The sequence below is a fragment of the Phaenicophaeus curvirostris genome, chromosome 15 (genome assembly GCF_032191515.1).
Source record: "Phaenicophaeus curvirostris isolate KB17595 chromosome 15, BPBGC_Pcur_1.0, whole genome shotgun sequence".
NCBI classification, from domain to species: Eukaryota; Metazoa; Chordata; class Aves; order Cuculiformes; family Cuculidae; genus Phaenicophaeus; species Phaenicophaeus curvirostris.
This window is the reverse complement of record NC_091406.1, coordinates 15,026,916-15,043,094: the sequence shown is the minus strand read 5'-3', so window position 1 is coordinate 15,043,094 and position 16,179 is coordinate 15,026,916. Positions and strand designations below refer to the sequence as shown.

The following is a 16,179-nucleotide window of genomic DNA, read 5'->3' as shown; positions in this document are numbered from 1 at the left end:
AGTGACCTGTGGAAGCTTCCTTTTACACAAGGAAAAAAATAGTAGGGTGGGGAGTTTTTTCCCCCATCTAGCCACTAGAACTCCTTGCAGCTTTTTAACCAGGAATTCTTGCTTACAAGATACCTTGATTCTTTCCTGTTATACCTTACCACAGGTACAGTAACAGTTAAATCACAAAATCCTTCACATAACCTTAGGTGTTTTCCCAAAATACTCGAATACCCACAGGCTTCCCAAGACTGCCCTGAAGTCTAGTAAACTCTTAAAAGGCACGAGATAAGAGTGCTCCAAATTGAAGTCGCTTGAATCAAGGCTTCAGGCACCTGAACATCACTCAAGTCAGCATTACAGAACAGCAAGATGCTGGTGACAGCAAGATGCTGGTGACTTCCTACCGGCAAAGCATAATGGTCCCTCTTAGCAACAGCCCATCTGCATCCAGCAACATCCCATGCATTTCACAAGAGCTGGGAAACCACCAGCTCCAGTACCTTCAGCTTCTGCTTTCATCCAGTCCAAGGCAGTCCCTGCCACCCCTTTCCTGCTGCCGACCCCCTGCCAGACCTGCTTCCCTAGCAGCCTATCAAACCAACCTCAACCAGCACAACTACAAACCCTGCTGTCACCAAAACAATGGGCAAGCCCATGCCCTGAAGCTAGATGGTATCCCTGCTCACGGTTATTTCCACTAAATTAAGCTGGAATGAAAGATTTAGGGAAGGTTTAAAAACCGCTGCATCCTATCTTTAGCTACCAGTTGTTGTTCCCTGAATAAACTGACAAGCAACCGCGCTCAGAGTGAGCCCTAGCAAATACATCTTCCTCCACATCCCTCAAGCTTGCAGATTTACAGCCATTTCCTAATATCTATTGCTTTTCACTGGGTAAAAGACAGTGCACAGAGCACTGTAGCCAATACACAAACCGACCTCCGAGCTGCAGCAGTTTTAAAGATGACTTGTAAAAGGCTAGGCTTAAAATAGATACACTTAAAATACACTGTTAAAAAGTCCAACAGGCAGCGCATAAACCACAAATCACTACTGCAGGGAGTAGTTATCATACTACTTGAGCTGATCAGAAATTCCCCATCAGCTGGTTTTCACAGATAGTGGCAAGGGTTGAAAGAGAAACTTGGTTCCTATAAGTGTGCCAGAGCAGGGTTTGAACTCAGGGAAGCACATGGTCCCCTAGGTTAGTGCTGCGTCACTTCTAGTTCTACTGCTAGATCAATAAACTCCTCAAAACCTGGAGGATTTTCAGGGGGAGCGTCCGATACAGGCTGTTTTCTTGGTAGGGTGACTGGAAGATGACTCAGATGCAAAACTCCTCAGGGCCATGTGTGTTCTGGCGTATTTCTATGTGAACAAGTATCTCGCGTGATATGACTTATCAGTATGGATTTGAATATTCTCCTTCAACAGTGGTGAGTAGGTAGTGTTTCTGAGACAGCTCAGTACACATGCGTAAATACGGCACTCATTTAGCCCCTTCTGTCATTTCTGAACCACTGATCAAGGACAGACGAGGATTTTTATCAACCAGTATCAGACCTATTAGATTTCTCACTTGTCTTAATGCTCTGTAACAGAAAAAAAGATGCCAGGAAGACATTCCTGACTTAAGTTTGCATTGATTTATGGCAGTTAAAGACACACCTTGAAACAACTGTGTTATTAGTTCTTCTTGACCACATTACTTCAACAGAAGCCTCCAAACAAGTTCTGACCCCCCCAGCCAGCAGCAGGCTACATTTGTGTATAGTACACACAAGGATTATTCCTGGAATGCAGAACCCTCCTTTAAATCTTATAAAATTGGACAACAGTTCACTGCCACGCTTAGCGAAAAAAACACTGAACCAGAGAGAAAGCAAAGTACCGACATCCCACCAGCAACGGAAGGACCTGATGGCTGGGGCAAGGAGAGGAAAGGAAAACAAACTCCGAAGCTGCAGTAGCTGCCCCGCAAGAAGGGGTCACTGTCAGATGGGGGAACATGTGTAAAATTCATCAACAAGAAACCACATGCTCAGCTCGCTGGAATTCCCAGCCCATCGAGATGGACTTTTGAGTCCGTGTGTTGGGGAACTCCAGCTAACAGAACACTGACTGTAAAACTTAGAAACTTGTGATTTCACCAGCCACCCAGCTGAGCACCCAGCACGCTCGAGCTGTCCTACACTAGCTTACCATAACCGCCTCAAGCATGGAACTGGGACATGCTAGGACAGAGAGCTGCTTGGAAAACGACCTGGGTCTTGCACAGCAGGCTGATTTCTGTTTCTCTGACTTTTAAAGCGAGCCATACAAGAAAAGAGCTCCTCAGAGCAAGCGGGAGCAAGAGGAGCCTCTTGGGAAGCAGAAAGCAGGCAAGGGTGATGAGGAACACTCCCTGAAGTCAGTGATCTCCATCATCGCCATGCAAGAGACAGACCAGGACGAGAGCTCAGCAAGAGAGGGACCAGGATGCGAGACACGAGCCGGTGACACCTCTGCAGCCCCGCTGACCCTGTACATCCCCGCTGCGGGACTGGGGTGACCCAGGCGAGGCAGACGGGCCCCCTCGCAGCGCTGACGCCAGCTGCATCCCACCTGCAAGACCCCTGGAGACGGGAAAGGAGGCGAGGAGGAAGATGCCAAGGCCAAACCAACACGGAACCTCCCTGATCCCCTCTCCATCCCCCGCCTCCAGAGCCAACGGGCACCGGAGCCCCCTGCCCTCCCGCCGAGCCTGGTGGTACCGGTGGCTCGGAGCGAGCGGTGGGGACTCCCGAACGGCGGCATCCCCCTCATCGTCCCCATCCCCGAGGGGCAGCATTCCCCTCATCTCCTCCATCCCGAACGGCGGCATCCCCCCCATCTCCCCCCATCCCCGACTGGGGGCACCCCCCGTCTCCCCCCCCCCGTCCCCATCCCCTGCGGGCGGCGCCCCCCGCGACGCCCCCGTCCCCCCCGTTCCCCCACTCCCGACCGGCGGGCATCCCCCCCACCCCCGCCCCCCGCACCTGTCCCGGGGATCCACCCAGCTGGTGGTGCGGCTGCCGTGGTCGATGTAGTACACCTTCCCGTCGTAGTCCCGCGCCTCCTCCCAGCCCTCGGGCAGCGGCAGCTCCTTCCTCGGCATCGTCCCCCCCGCACCCGCGCCGCCCCATGCACGGCGGGGCCGGGGCGAAGCCCGCGGTCAGCCCTGCGGCGGGGAACCCCGGGGCGCCCGGCCGCTCACGCCTCCATTTCCTGCTCCGCCGGCGGCTCCCGGGCCGGCCCCGCCCCCGCCGCTGCGGCCCCGCCCTCACCGGGGATGCCGGCCCGGGGGGCGGCTCCGGCCGGGGGAGGCTCCGCTCGCCCCGCCCCGCGCGGCTCTGCGCGGCCCCGCAATGCACCGCTCCGCACCGCCCCGCGCAGCCCCGCAAGGCCCCGCCCCGCGCTGCTCCGCACCGCCCCTCGGAGGTCTGCACAGCCCCGCAATGCGCCGCCCCGTGCAGCTCGGCCCCGCACCTGCGCTGCCCCGCACTGCACCTGCGCGCCCCCCGTCGCCCCACAGTGCAGCTCCGCCCCGCGCTGCAAAGCGCCTCATTGCCCGGCACGGATCCGCACCGCGCAGCCCCGCGCAGCCCCGCGCGGCTCTGTACAGCCCCACACGGCCCCGCCCCGCACGGTACCGCAACACAGTGCCCTGCGCAGCACCGAGCGGCACGGCTCCGCACAGCCCCGCACTGCACCGCACAGCCCCGCACTGCACCGCACAGCCCCGTATAGCCCTCCACGCAGCTGCACCGCACAGACCCTCCCTATCACAGAATCATAGAATCACCAGGTTGGAAGAGACCCACCGGATCACCGAGTCCAACCGTTCCTATCAAACACTAACCCATGCCCCTCAGCACCTCGTCCACCCGTGCCTTAAACACCTCCAGGGAAGGTGACTCAGCCCCCTCCCTGGGCAGCCTCTGCCAGTGCCCAATGACCCTTTCTGCGAAGAATTTTTTCCTAATGTCCAGCCTAAATCCCCCCTGCACCATCCTGCCCCTCGCAGGAGGGCGCCCCCTGCCGGGGGGGCAGGAGTGGCCGGCGCAGGTCACCATGGGGCAATCGCCGGGGGTACCAGTACAAGCCCAGCCCCGCTGAGGACAAACCCCAAAGGGGGAGGTCGGGGTGCGGCAAGGCTGCCCTGGGACACACAAGACCAAGCACATCAGGGCTGCTGGCGCTCGCAGGAGCGGGGATCCCCCCCTGTTACCCCGGTGCTGCATGGCGGGTGTTGCCGCTGCCAGGCTGCGTTTGCCCACAGGTACTGGGCACCCAACGGAGCCTCCCGTGGGGGTCTCCACATCAGTGACTTTTCCATTTACGTGGCTTCAGTAGGAGAAGCTCTTTCCCACTGGGCGTGTGATAGATTGAAACCATCACCAGAAGGCAGGGCTATCAAAATAAGTCAGGGTAGCCCAGGCAGTCCCAGGTACGAGCCATAAAGCAGCAGGGGAGCAATGGTGCCTGCTGTGCAGCCCGTTAGCCCTTCCTGAGCCACCGCTGCCGGGGCTCGGCTGTTGGCAGTACCAGAGCATGGCTCAGGTGTAGATGCAGGCAGAATGGGAGGGGGCTATGTGGATGGCGATTAGGCAATAGGAAGACATTCTTAACTCCGAGGGTGGTGAAGTACTGGCCCAGGTTGCCCAGGGAAGCTGTGGCTGCCCCATCCCTGCAGGTGATCAAGGCCAGGCTGGATGGGGCTGTGAGCAGCCTGACCTAGTGGGAGGTAGGGGAAGAACTCGATGGTCCCTTCCAGCTCAAACCATTCTGCAATTCTGTGTGCCCTCCCCACTCTTCTGCCCCATGCACAATAAAAGCTGATGCCATGGCATGCGATCAGGCCATGAGCTAACGTGGGTGAGCCGCATGGCGTGGCGATGAAGGAAGTTTTTCGTGGAGTCCCAGGGAGCACCAGCCAAGGCTGGTTTCCTACTGTCAAAGCTGGGGGAAGAGCAAGAAGGTTGCAGAGCTTCAGCTATTGAAAGAGCAGAATGGAGCGGGGATCCCTGCCAAGCACAGGGATGGAAAAGGAAACTGGAGGATGGGAAGAGGGGAGCCCCGAAGGGCCGGCGAGGAGAAGTAAAAGCGAGAAAGACAATTAGAAATAGCATCTCATTTTTGTGCCAGATTTCAAGGGTAAGATAACTTCTTTCAGGCTTTCTGACAACCTGCTGGGAGTCAGAAACGCTAATTCTCCAGAGGCCGAAGCAGAATGTGGTAGCAGTTGGCTGATGAACTGGTTGAACGGGGAAGAAAATGAAGACAAGTAAAACTGAAAGTGAGGCATTTGGAAAATAGCCTGATTTAACCCCATTTTATCTGAAGCCAGCTTGGAGGGGGCAGCTAAACGTGTTGATTTTATGAACGGGACCATACACAGCTTTTAGAGTAATAAAGTGAGAAGGGACTAAACATTGTATCTGTCCAGGACACTAAATGAAGCTTGTGGTCGCCACAGCCCTCCTTTTTTCCTGACTGCTTTTTATGTCACGGATAGTGGTACTTCTCTCTCCGTAAAGCACTCAGCGAAGTACTTCAGACATTTAAAAGGGGGACCTGTAACAACAGAAAAAAATAACAACAACCAGTGTTTTTAATATTACCAGAGAAGCAGCAAATAACGAAATGATGACAAATTAATATTTATTTTCATGTTCCTGTATTTTTGGTCTTTTGTTCACGCACAGAGGTACTTCCAAAAGCTGTGTTTCATTTTGAAGTGTTTTTTCCAATTTTCAGAACCTGTATAGATCATATAGAGAAAGGAGTCAACCTTTTTTTTTTTTTTTTTTCAGGTGCTATCAACCGTGTTTGTGAAGCAAGTAATTGTGTACTTTTTTAAAAGATAACTGCTTTTGAAATAAATGCCTTGGAAAATATTTGCAGGTAGTTGTGACTCAGGTTGCAAGATCTTGTTTTTCCAACCCCTCTATTTTTTAACTCAGAAAAAAAAAATCCCTCTCATTCAACCAGATGAATTTATGAATGTAATCAGGAATGTGCGCATGTTAACTTAACTCCCTTTTACCACTTACACTCACAACAAAAGAATTCAGTGTTATCAGAGTCTGTTTGAACTGTAAAGCAATAAACAAACAGGTGATTGTTTTCTCATGAGCAAAGGAAGGTAAGGTTTTGTACCTAGGTAAGCTCTTACCTATGTGAAAAGGAAGAACAGAGCAGAGAACAAAGTCTGAGAAACCTCTTTTTTTTTGTTTTGCCCTGGGGTCAATGCTTCCAGCTTGACTTCATGTGTTCACCACCATCCCCTCCAGCTTTGCAGCCCACAACAGGCAGATAAGAAATTATTCAGTAGCCAGAGCAGCCATTTTCTGTTGTTTCTGTTTCTGAGAAGCTGGTTGCTTGCTGTTCGGTTTTATATTTTTCCTAATACATTCAAAAGCGTGATATTTTACTCAGCACTTAAAGCTCTGCTCTTAATTGACTGCAAATAACAAAACTGCAAGTGTCAAAAGCTACTAGAGCACAATATCGATCTCTTAGCCGATATCTTCAGGTGTCTGACTGAAATAGGAGGAAAAATAGGCTTAACTCCAATTGCCAGGGAACAATTACATACCTGAAATGCCACATTTTAGCTAAAACCTCCAGCTTTTTTCACCTTCCTGCAATCACATCGTAGAAGGTTAACGTGTCCTTCTAGAAAGCCTCTTGCCCACCCTGCCCATCCCCAACCTGTTTGTTGATTATTATTTCTTTTCAGTTTCCAAATGGTATTTTAGTTTTTTAAAAGTCAAAACTAGCCTTGGAAAGAGGTAACATTTCATTTTGGAAGTAACCCAAAGCCTTCCCACTTTCAGAAGCAGTTTCCAGCCTGGTCAGAAGAGCAGAGGTGCCCAGGGGGCAGGAAAGAACGCACACAACCTCCTGTACTTTCCAGTCCCAACATGAAAGAACTTTCTGTAAACATTGGCAAAGCCACTTCATTGTTTTCTTTCAAACTACTCCTTGAAAGACCCATTGCTGGAGGCCTTCAAAAAAAGCAAAAAAGCAGCTGACATCTGCAAAGTGTCCCCTTGTTCTGGCAGGTAGGGGCTACACCTTGCCCAGTGTCCTGCCAATCCCTGCACCCCAGGTTCTAGATGAAGCATCTATCATTTTGTTCTCTACACAGGCAGCACTTGGCACAAGGCTTCCTCACACACAGTGTGGTGTAAGCTGGGTGGCATGTGAGGGGTGGTGAGAGTTTCAGGCGTGTCTAGCAAGGTGACTATTAAATAGGACCCGTGCAGCAGGCTCCGTTCCCCACTGCCCCAGGAATTCTGCTGGTTGGAGTCCTACTGTAGTTTGGCCTCTTGCAAGGAGGTCGTGAGAGGTCCCTGATTGGTTTGGTTGTAAAATAAGATGCAGCCTTCCAGTAATTAAAGGGGGACTATGGGAAAGTTGGGAGGGGCTCTTTATCAGGGGGTGCAGGGATAGGATGAGGGGGAATGGTTTTAAGCTGAAAGAGGGGAGATTTAGATCAGATATCAGGAAGCTATGTGAGGGTGGGGAGGCCCTGGCCCAGGTTGCCCAGAGCAGTGGTGGGTGCCCCATCCCTGGAGGTGTTCCAGGCCAGGTTGGATGGGGCTCTGAGCAACCTGATCCAGTGGGACGTGTCCCTGCCCATGGCAGGGGGTGGGACTGACTGGGCTTTAAGATCCCTTCCAACTCAAATCATTGTATGGTTCTATTTAATTGTGCACTGTCTGGAACAAATAATTTGCAGATGACTCTCCCACAAGGTGCATGCATACAGGTAGGTGATAACTCTGGTCAGGCTGGCTATATGGGCGCATCCTTCCTGACCCACCAAGGCTGCTTAGCTCTCTGACTTTGTTGTGTGGAAAACAAAGCTCTGGGATATTTTGACCTTTCGGCTATAGTTAAGGTCTTACTTTCTGACAATTTTTCTTCCTGTTTCCCACCTCACACGACTGAGGAGCAGAGCTGGGAGCACTGTTCAAAACCCAGTGGATTTCAGTAGGCCCCCAAACTGTATTGAGAGGGCACGCAACCATCCTGCTGTACTGAAAACAAACTGACTTTTTAACTTTTATTATGTTTTCTGATTTATGGTTTCATGCATTCCTAGGTGTCTATGCAGCAAATAAAACGCTGAGGTAGTTGTTAGCTAATGCTCTTGAACATACCCAAGGTACTCTAGTGCAAAAAAAAATCTGACTCCCAAACTCACCATAGCAGCAGCAGCCTAAAATGTACAGAGGCATCGATTGCACCAGGAAACCAGACTCAGAAAGATTTGTGGTTCCCGAGTGAGGAGTTCACAGTCCTGCTGGTTGCTGCCTTGGGTGGCAGCACCTTAACTAAGGCTAAGAAGCTCCTGTCCCTGCAGCTTTTGTTTCCTTTCCCACCCTTACTGACTGCTCTGGCCACCCTAGCACAGCTGTGTGCAGGAAAGGTAGCCACTCCCCTCGCCAAACCACCTGGTCCTTGATCTCTCCTTTAGGAATTGCCTAGTTTTTCTTTTATCCCATCATCCTGTCTTGCAGCATGACCCAGCAGACACCTGCACTTCCACAGTGAAGCAGCCATCAGGCTGAGTTAAACCACATACGCTTCTTCAGGGAGATTGTGTCAAAGCTGGCAGACAGAGGAAGAGAAAGGGAGATCAAAAAAAGAATTTCAAAAGCTCAATAAAATAAAAAGGGCAGCTGGAAACTAAGCGTGGAAAGGTTTGAGACATTCTCGTCAGAAGGCAATCAAACTAAATAAAGGTTTCTGACAAAGAGGAAAGTTTAATTCAGCCTTCTTTTTTTCAAAGCCTCAGGCAGTGGATTCTGAATTTCTAATGTTAGATTTCAAGCTACCTTTGTCACGCTGTTTATCATGAACAGCATTAGTAAATGTAATGCAGTTCTTTACGCTATCCTAGGCATTGAAAAAATTGAGCAGAACTCACTTTTGTTTATTAAGTAGTAAATACATTACTTGCTTTTGTGAGTGTATAGGACAAAATTTTGGAAAAGGGAAGTATACGTCACAGGGCGGCTAAAACAAGATTGAAAAGTAAAGGCAAAAGACAGAGGGGTGAGTCTGGGAGCTACAGCCTAGAGAAGCCTCAGCCACTGCAAGCCTCGTGAACATAAAAGTGCGTTTGCTGCAGCAAGCTGGTAGGACTCTGTCCAGATGACTCCTCCCCAGCCTTCAAGCTTTGACCTCATGCGACACAGGAGGACACAGGAGTTCTCAGGCTTGCACCGACCAGATGCTCTTTGAGCTACAACTGCATCACTGCACACTTGGACAACAACCTGCCTCGTCTGAAAACACTTTTTTCCAGTCCTTTGCTCTGGGTACTTTTTTTTGTTACTCTGTACAGAAGTAGCTTGCCGTAACTTGGAGCTGTAAGTGACTGTGTGGCAGGACTGTTTATGAAACAGGGTGAGACGCTGTGATCTGTAGGACAGTCCCCAGCCACGAATCAATATTTACACCGGCACAAGCATTTAGGTGCTCCCTGCCACAGGCAAGGCTGGCTCTAACACAGCACCATCAATAACCCCCAAAAGCAGGAAAACCCTCTGTCTGCTGAGCTCTGCCTCTGAAGAATGGGATACGTCGCAGGACGTTGTGACAGGGACAGCCTTTGTGATTCTTAGGGCTGCAAGAAGCACGTCACTCAGCCGTGGGTTTACTCTGCATCGCCTTTACAATCCTTGGCACTTTGTACACCTGCACCAAAGATCTTTATCTCTCAGCAAACAAGCCTGCAGTGAGGGAATAAATTCCTAACTATGACCTTTGGGTGCTCTGCGATTTTTTTTTTTCACCTACAAACAAAACAGGATTATTTTTTTTTCCTCTAACAATCCTTATCTTTGTTGTTTTATTAGACCCTTGTGTGCCTGCTGGAAACACTGCACTGCAATCTTCCTTGACATCGCTGGAAAGATCAGGCCTCAGTCTTCTCTAAGTGTTTGGACATCCCTTGCAAAGTACACTAGGAGCCAAATGTGTGTTTTCTACCTTGCAATAATTGGGAGCTGCTTAACCCGAATGGGAGACCACCCAGTGAAGCTGGAGCTGCTCTCATAGAGATGAGAGTCTCCCATCCCAGCATCAGCCCCGAAGGACCTTGGCAGTAGCCTGGGGGGCATCAGCAGCTCTTGGAAGCTGCCACCTAGCTGCCCCGCACTGCTTGGCATGGGGCTCTGACAGGCTTGGAGGGAGCTTGATACGAACGGTTGGACTCGATGATCCGGTGAGTCTTTTCCAACCTGGTGATCCTATGATTCTATGAGCCGAGGCCATGGTGCCAGCACAGAGCTCCTCAGCAAAGGCAGACTGGGTCCACCCTCAGCAACCAACCCTGGCGCTACAGGTAGGAGTTAGGACTGGGGCCAAACACTCAGTCATTCTCAGTCATTTAAAAAGAAAAAGTTTAAAAATTTCCATCAACTTGTCACGGAGAACACCTATGGCAGAAAAATCAACTCATTTGATATCAATTGCTATTGCTAGTGGCCCATTATTTGTTCAGAAGGTAGGGAGACCATACGCAGGTTTCTCTTGGTCGTTTGTCAGCTTGCCGGCCCCAGAGCTGCTAAAGAACTCCACTTTTCTGGCCTGAAAATAGGAACTTTTGCATCACTGCCAGTGTGGAGTGTGAATCCCAATCCCAGTGTCACTTCTAACCCCGTGCAGGCATTTCCCAGCAGCAGACTGGGGTGGTGGGATGAGCATGGGATGCAGCACGGCCAGAGCTTGTTCTTATCAAGTGTGACAAGTGCCTTTTGCTATGGACAAGGAGGTTAATAGCCTGCACGTGCACGGGCTGGTAAAAGGAAATGTGTTCATGTGCACTCATACCGGTAATCAGTCTCGAGCTGTAAAAACACCGCTGTACCATCAGCAAGCCACGTCAGAATGAGCTGGCCAAGTACCACCATGAAGTGGAGCTGTACAGGCGCCGCTGGGACCTCAGCATGTGCCTGACCCAGGGAAAAGGGAGTGAAATACAGTTAGTTTTGCTAAAATGCGTTATGTTTGTAACCTGACAGATGTGATTTTTCTGTTGGGGCTCATTTTACGCTATGATAGCAACAACAGGGCACTGCGGGTGGGATTTCTGTTGTTTAGCATGAGGCACTGAGAAACCTCTGCCTCCCATTCATGTTAATGAACAGTTTCAGCAGTTGAGTGGGAGGCAGCAGCTGGTAGCAATGAATGGTGAAGGGACAAGTGCCGTTGGCTCTCAAGTGGAAGCACCTGGGCAAGGTGTGCCAAGGAGGCTCTCATGAGCCAGCTGTGGCCCAGCAAGGTGCTAATGGGATGGGAAAAGGGCACCTTGGCAGTCTGTCCAGTGGCACATCAGCAGTGCCAAGGGCAAGCACAGGGATGTGCCCATCATGAGGGTCATTGCTGTCCATGGCATGGCAGGGCCCAAAGGGGACAAGACTGCTTGTACCAGCAAAGGCAGAAGAAAATTCTCCAATGCTTTCCCTTCCCATCTCTGTGTGTCTCGCTTGCTCAGCAGCACGCTGTCTCAGCCAGAAGTGAACTCGAGTCTGACAAGGTGGTGCTGGTACCTGCAGCTCAGCAGGGATATCCCCTGTGCCACACGGGGCACGAGGCCGAATGGCCACATGGTGATCACCCCAAGAGGTGTTGCAGTCTTTATCCTTGCAGACATTCCAAACTCAGCTGGTCATGGTTCTGAGCCCCCACTCTAAGCAGCAGGGCAGCCTCACTCATCCTCCTACTCTGAAACATAAAGAAAGCTGGAGTCCAAGCCCTCTGCCAGCCTCCAGCCATACCACCCCCTTCTTTTTAATAAGGGTTCTGTGCTATGTCAGGTGTGAAAACTCTCCTCCTAAGATGCTTTGTCCCAGGCAGAGCCCAAGATGGGGATGCCTTCAAAAAAAGATTGCTACAGCCCTGAGAGGCAAGCAGGAATCTGATTTTTATCTCTTGGAAGAAGTTTTGACAGATAAAAAAGTCTGATTTATCAAGAAGAGTTCATTGAATTATTGATTATTACACTAGAAATGAGATAGTTGGATTACTGGTTTATAGCACTGAGTAATATTTCTGAATGTTTTACTTTTATTTACGTGGTTGCTTCAGTTAACGAACCTTGGAGAGGGAGAGGTATTTGTACCAGTCACAAGGCCTGGGCTTCAGTAGAACAGGCAGTAGTACAGCCAACACAATTCTACTGGCAGATTTTCTTTTTATATGCAACCGTGAAATTAGACTAAAGCCTGCCAGAAGCCATCATCTAAAGATGTAAAACTTCTGTAAATATAATTTCTCCAATAGCAATGCTGTTGAGCTGCTCTAACACAGCACAGACAGCGTTACAGTATACTGCCGGCCACCTTCTGTACTCATGATGGCTTAACTGCCATTGTAAATCCTGTTTGTTAAAGATTTATAAATTGGCTGCATTCACTTGCTTCTCTCTGAAAGCTGGCACACAGCTCTCTCCCGTGGCGTTTTTACCACATTTTACTTTTATTACTTGTTTTTTTTCCTCTTTGGCTCAGAAACACCACACAAGTAGCCCAATTCTAACCTCAGAACCACTGAATCCTCAGCAGAGGTTTAGACGCTACACAAACACTTTAACGAACAAGAAAATAAGGGAAAGCCCAACCTGTTAGATTTGAAATGTAATTTGAAGAGCTACTGCAGAACCTCTGGAAAGAGGAATACCCCACTCCTGCCACAGGAGGTGTGGGGAAGGCTGAGCAGGGCTGGTGGCACGTGCTCACCTGCAGATGAACTGAAGCCCATGGGCATCTGTTTGGGCAGTGACTCTTGCCCCGATGCAAACCCCACATTGCCCAGATTAAGAAGTGGCTCTTGAGGTGATTGCAGAGATTGACCATCCTGCAGCATGCAAGGTGCTCACGGGCAGCCACTCAAACAATGTGGGGGAGAGGCTGGCAGGGTTGAGATCCTGCCTTCTCTGACAAACTGTTTCCTTTCCTGGGTCATCTGGCTGAATGACTGGCTTTGGTGTGATCTGCCCGGCTACCTGTTTTTCCACCTCTAGGTTTTTATTCATTTTTGGTGGTGGTAGAGGCTGAGCTGTTGTAATGAGCTCTTGGTCAGCTGAGACTGAAATTATCAATTTAGCCCATTAGTGTGATGGGTCCAGCTGCAAGGGTGCTGCAAAGCATGTTGTGATGGCTGTTGTGTGAGCCAGTGTAGGCTGCTGGTTAGATACTACTTGCTCTTCCTAGTAGCTTACCTGTCAAGCGTTGCTGTAGACACACACTTCATGACTGCAACTTTAGTTCCGCCCAGCACTGCTGCTTTGTTTGGATATTATGGATTGAAACAAGTAGTTATAGCATATAATATGTATACTGGTACCTACCAATGCCAGGAGCCTCCTGTGACAGCCTCTGCCTAATAGAGCCACCTGTGGCAGCCAGCACTCCTTCTTTGTTCTCTGTGGGATGAAAGTGACTGTGAGGCTCTAAGTTCTCTCTGCTAATTCAGAGATCTGGTGAGTAAAATGTCTTTTGTAGCTGCCTCAGCAACCGTACTGTGGTGGATGATGACGCAGTTTTAAGCTCTTCTGTGAGCATGCACCCCTTGGCACTTGGTGCCACTGACGTGGAGAAGCTAGTTTGATTCCAGAGGAGTGGCAGGTTTCAAATGCAATGAGTAAGGTTTAAACTAAGTGATAACTGTAAATAAGAAGCCTTTTTGCTGGAGGTTGTACCTGAAGAGATTGGGAAGGAACTTTCCTTGTTGGCAGAAAAACTCAGAGGCACTGTGGTGTCAGTGCCTATTCATTACCCCACTTAGCTGAAGCCAGGGAGCCTGTTACACTCTGTATCAGGCTAACAAAGCCTCAATCCTGCATTCAAAATTTCCATGGGATATGGACTCTTATTTCCTCTTTGGAGAAAAAGGTCTTCTCTTCTAGAAAAAAATCTGGTTTTACTGAGATTAAGGGCCTCATTCTTAGTGTTTGGATGGTGTAGGACTTGTAATGTCATCCTATCTTAGTTTGTAAGGTAAGGTCTCACCTTTGAACACATGCACAGTTAAAAGAAAGGCCACTTGAGCATATGACTGACCTTAACATGTGGTTTTCGTGAAAGATCACCAGATGAACACAGTACAGTACGATACAGTGACAGAAACTTGACCTTTTGAGTTTCCTAGGGCTGTAGCATCAAAATGGCATGAAGAACATTATTCCCATGTTTGAACATCATGGATTGCTTTAGAAGTGTTTGCAAGACTGTGGGGAAAAAAGGGTCAACCCAACAGAAATTATAACACAAAGCAGTTAACACAAATTATTCAGTGGCACTCAGTTCTGGTGTGGTTTTCTGGGATTCCTGGGGAAGGTTGATGCTTGTTTGCACAGGAAACTCTTAACCAACAAACGTGAGGGTATCCAGAGGAGGTACTACAGTCACGTCCAGTGCAGATGAGGGATAGCTAGCTCTTCTGCTCTTACAGCGATGATGAACCTGAGCTGTGTGAAGATGAAGGTCTTACAGGGTAGTGTTACAGAGGCAGAATGCCATTGGTACGTTGATTTCTGGCAAGAAGTGTCTGAGAGACTACTTAACCGGGGATGGGAGGTGAAAACTAACAATACTGAATGTATGCTCCCCTGCAGTTTTCAGACTGGCTCTGCACGTTCTCAGAGCCCGGTGTGTGTATGTGTGTCAGCCCTTGCACCCCAGGTAGCAAAGAAAAAACATAAGGTCTAAATGCTTCCTCCTCCACATTAGCTCTCATGAGAGCGTTGTGGATCTATTGGTCTGGCCCAGCTTTAGGAGGATCTTCTGTTGGTGCCTTTACTGGGGACACACTGAGGGAAGGCTAATGGCACTGCTGGGGGACTGGTGTGGGCAAGGCGGTGCAAGGAGGCAAAGAACCTGTGAGCATCTCATGGGCAGAACTGCCATCATGCGGCCAAAATGCTGTGGAGTGCAACCTCAAGAGGCAGAACAACAGTGGTGGTGAGGACTAGAATGTACTGAGCGACTCGCCTTCACCAGCAGCCAAATCCCCCAGGCTTTGGGCTAAAGCAGGAAACAAAACAGTTTTTTTCAAGCTGAAACGCAAGGTTATAAATACCAAATATCTTCAGTTACAGCAATCCAGTAGGAAGAAAGGCAATGCACTCTAATGGTGATTCTACACCTGGGATTTGTGTTTGCTCTACAGACACTTCAGCTTACACTCGAGTGAGTTTGAAGGGCAAGCCTAGGTTCATAGCTCTTGAACTGGCCTGGGCTCAGGTACCACACTTTCCCATAGTGAGGATGCTGCTCAGACCAGCTCCTTACACGGCTGCCCTCGGCCTCTCCTGGTCACCGTTGGGGGGACAGTCACAATGTCACTGTTAAAGCCACCATTCAACTACTCTCCCGTAAGAAGGATCCTAGTTCATGTCTCCTTGCTGTTGCTTTAGGTTAATCACCTATTCCATATGGAAAAGTGTAGCAAGGAGGAAAGCGAGATTGTAGAAAGAAAAAGGGACAAAAAGATATCTCAAGAAACAGGGGAAGGTCAGATGGAACCACAGCCGAGGAGGCAATTAGCGGCTGGCCATGGCCACATCAGTACAGTTATCTCCCTGCTTCGTTAAGTGAAAAGCTCTTCAGTATGGCATCTAAAAGTCAGCTATTTTGCCAGAGCGTCTAGCTCTTTGTCCTAGTGACAGAGTACAGTCATTCTTCCAATCACTTCGGAAGAATTTCTAAGTAACTGGACATACTATGGTTTACTTGCCAAAAGGACAGGCTGGGAGACTTCGCCCACGTAGACAAACTGCTAAATGTGGCAGAGAGTCTCTATGAAAACAAAGAAAATGTATTGGCAGAGCTGAGAGGTAAGGTTGGGAATGGCCTTGGTTGGGTTCAGCACAAGAGTTAGTTGGATCCAAGAGGTAAGTCTATTACTGGGGCCTTCCACGGGACTGGTGCCGAGTTGCATACAGCCTTTGGAAACCATCGGTAGCCCTGGATATATGGCCCCTGGTGAGTATGTAGCTAGCACGCCTGGACCGCTTTCAACAGTTGCATTTAAGAACATCCCATTGATCTATAAATTGTTTGCAAAGGAGCTGGGTAGGGAGTGCATTCCCTGCTAGTGTGTTGCACCTCTTCCTGTAGCAATCAGCTTTAAAAAGGGTATTTGACTT

General features: G+C 49.6%; 1 protein-coding gene across 1 annotated transcript in view; it reads right to left on the bottom strand.

Annotated features, from left to right (window-relative positions):
* Positions 1-3,174, bottom strand: part of WWC1 (WW and C2 domain containing 1) — a 70,187-nt gene extending 67,013 nt beyond the window's left edge. The window contains exon 1 of the mRNA XM_069868924.1: positions 3,008-3,174. Coding sequence (XP_069725025.1) covers positions 3,008-3,126 — 119 coding nt within the window. The 5' untranslated portion in view covers positions 3,127-3,174. The remainder of the gene's footprint in view (positions 1-3,007) is intronic.
* Positions 3,175-16,179: the final 13,005 nt, after the last annotated feature.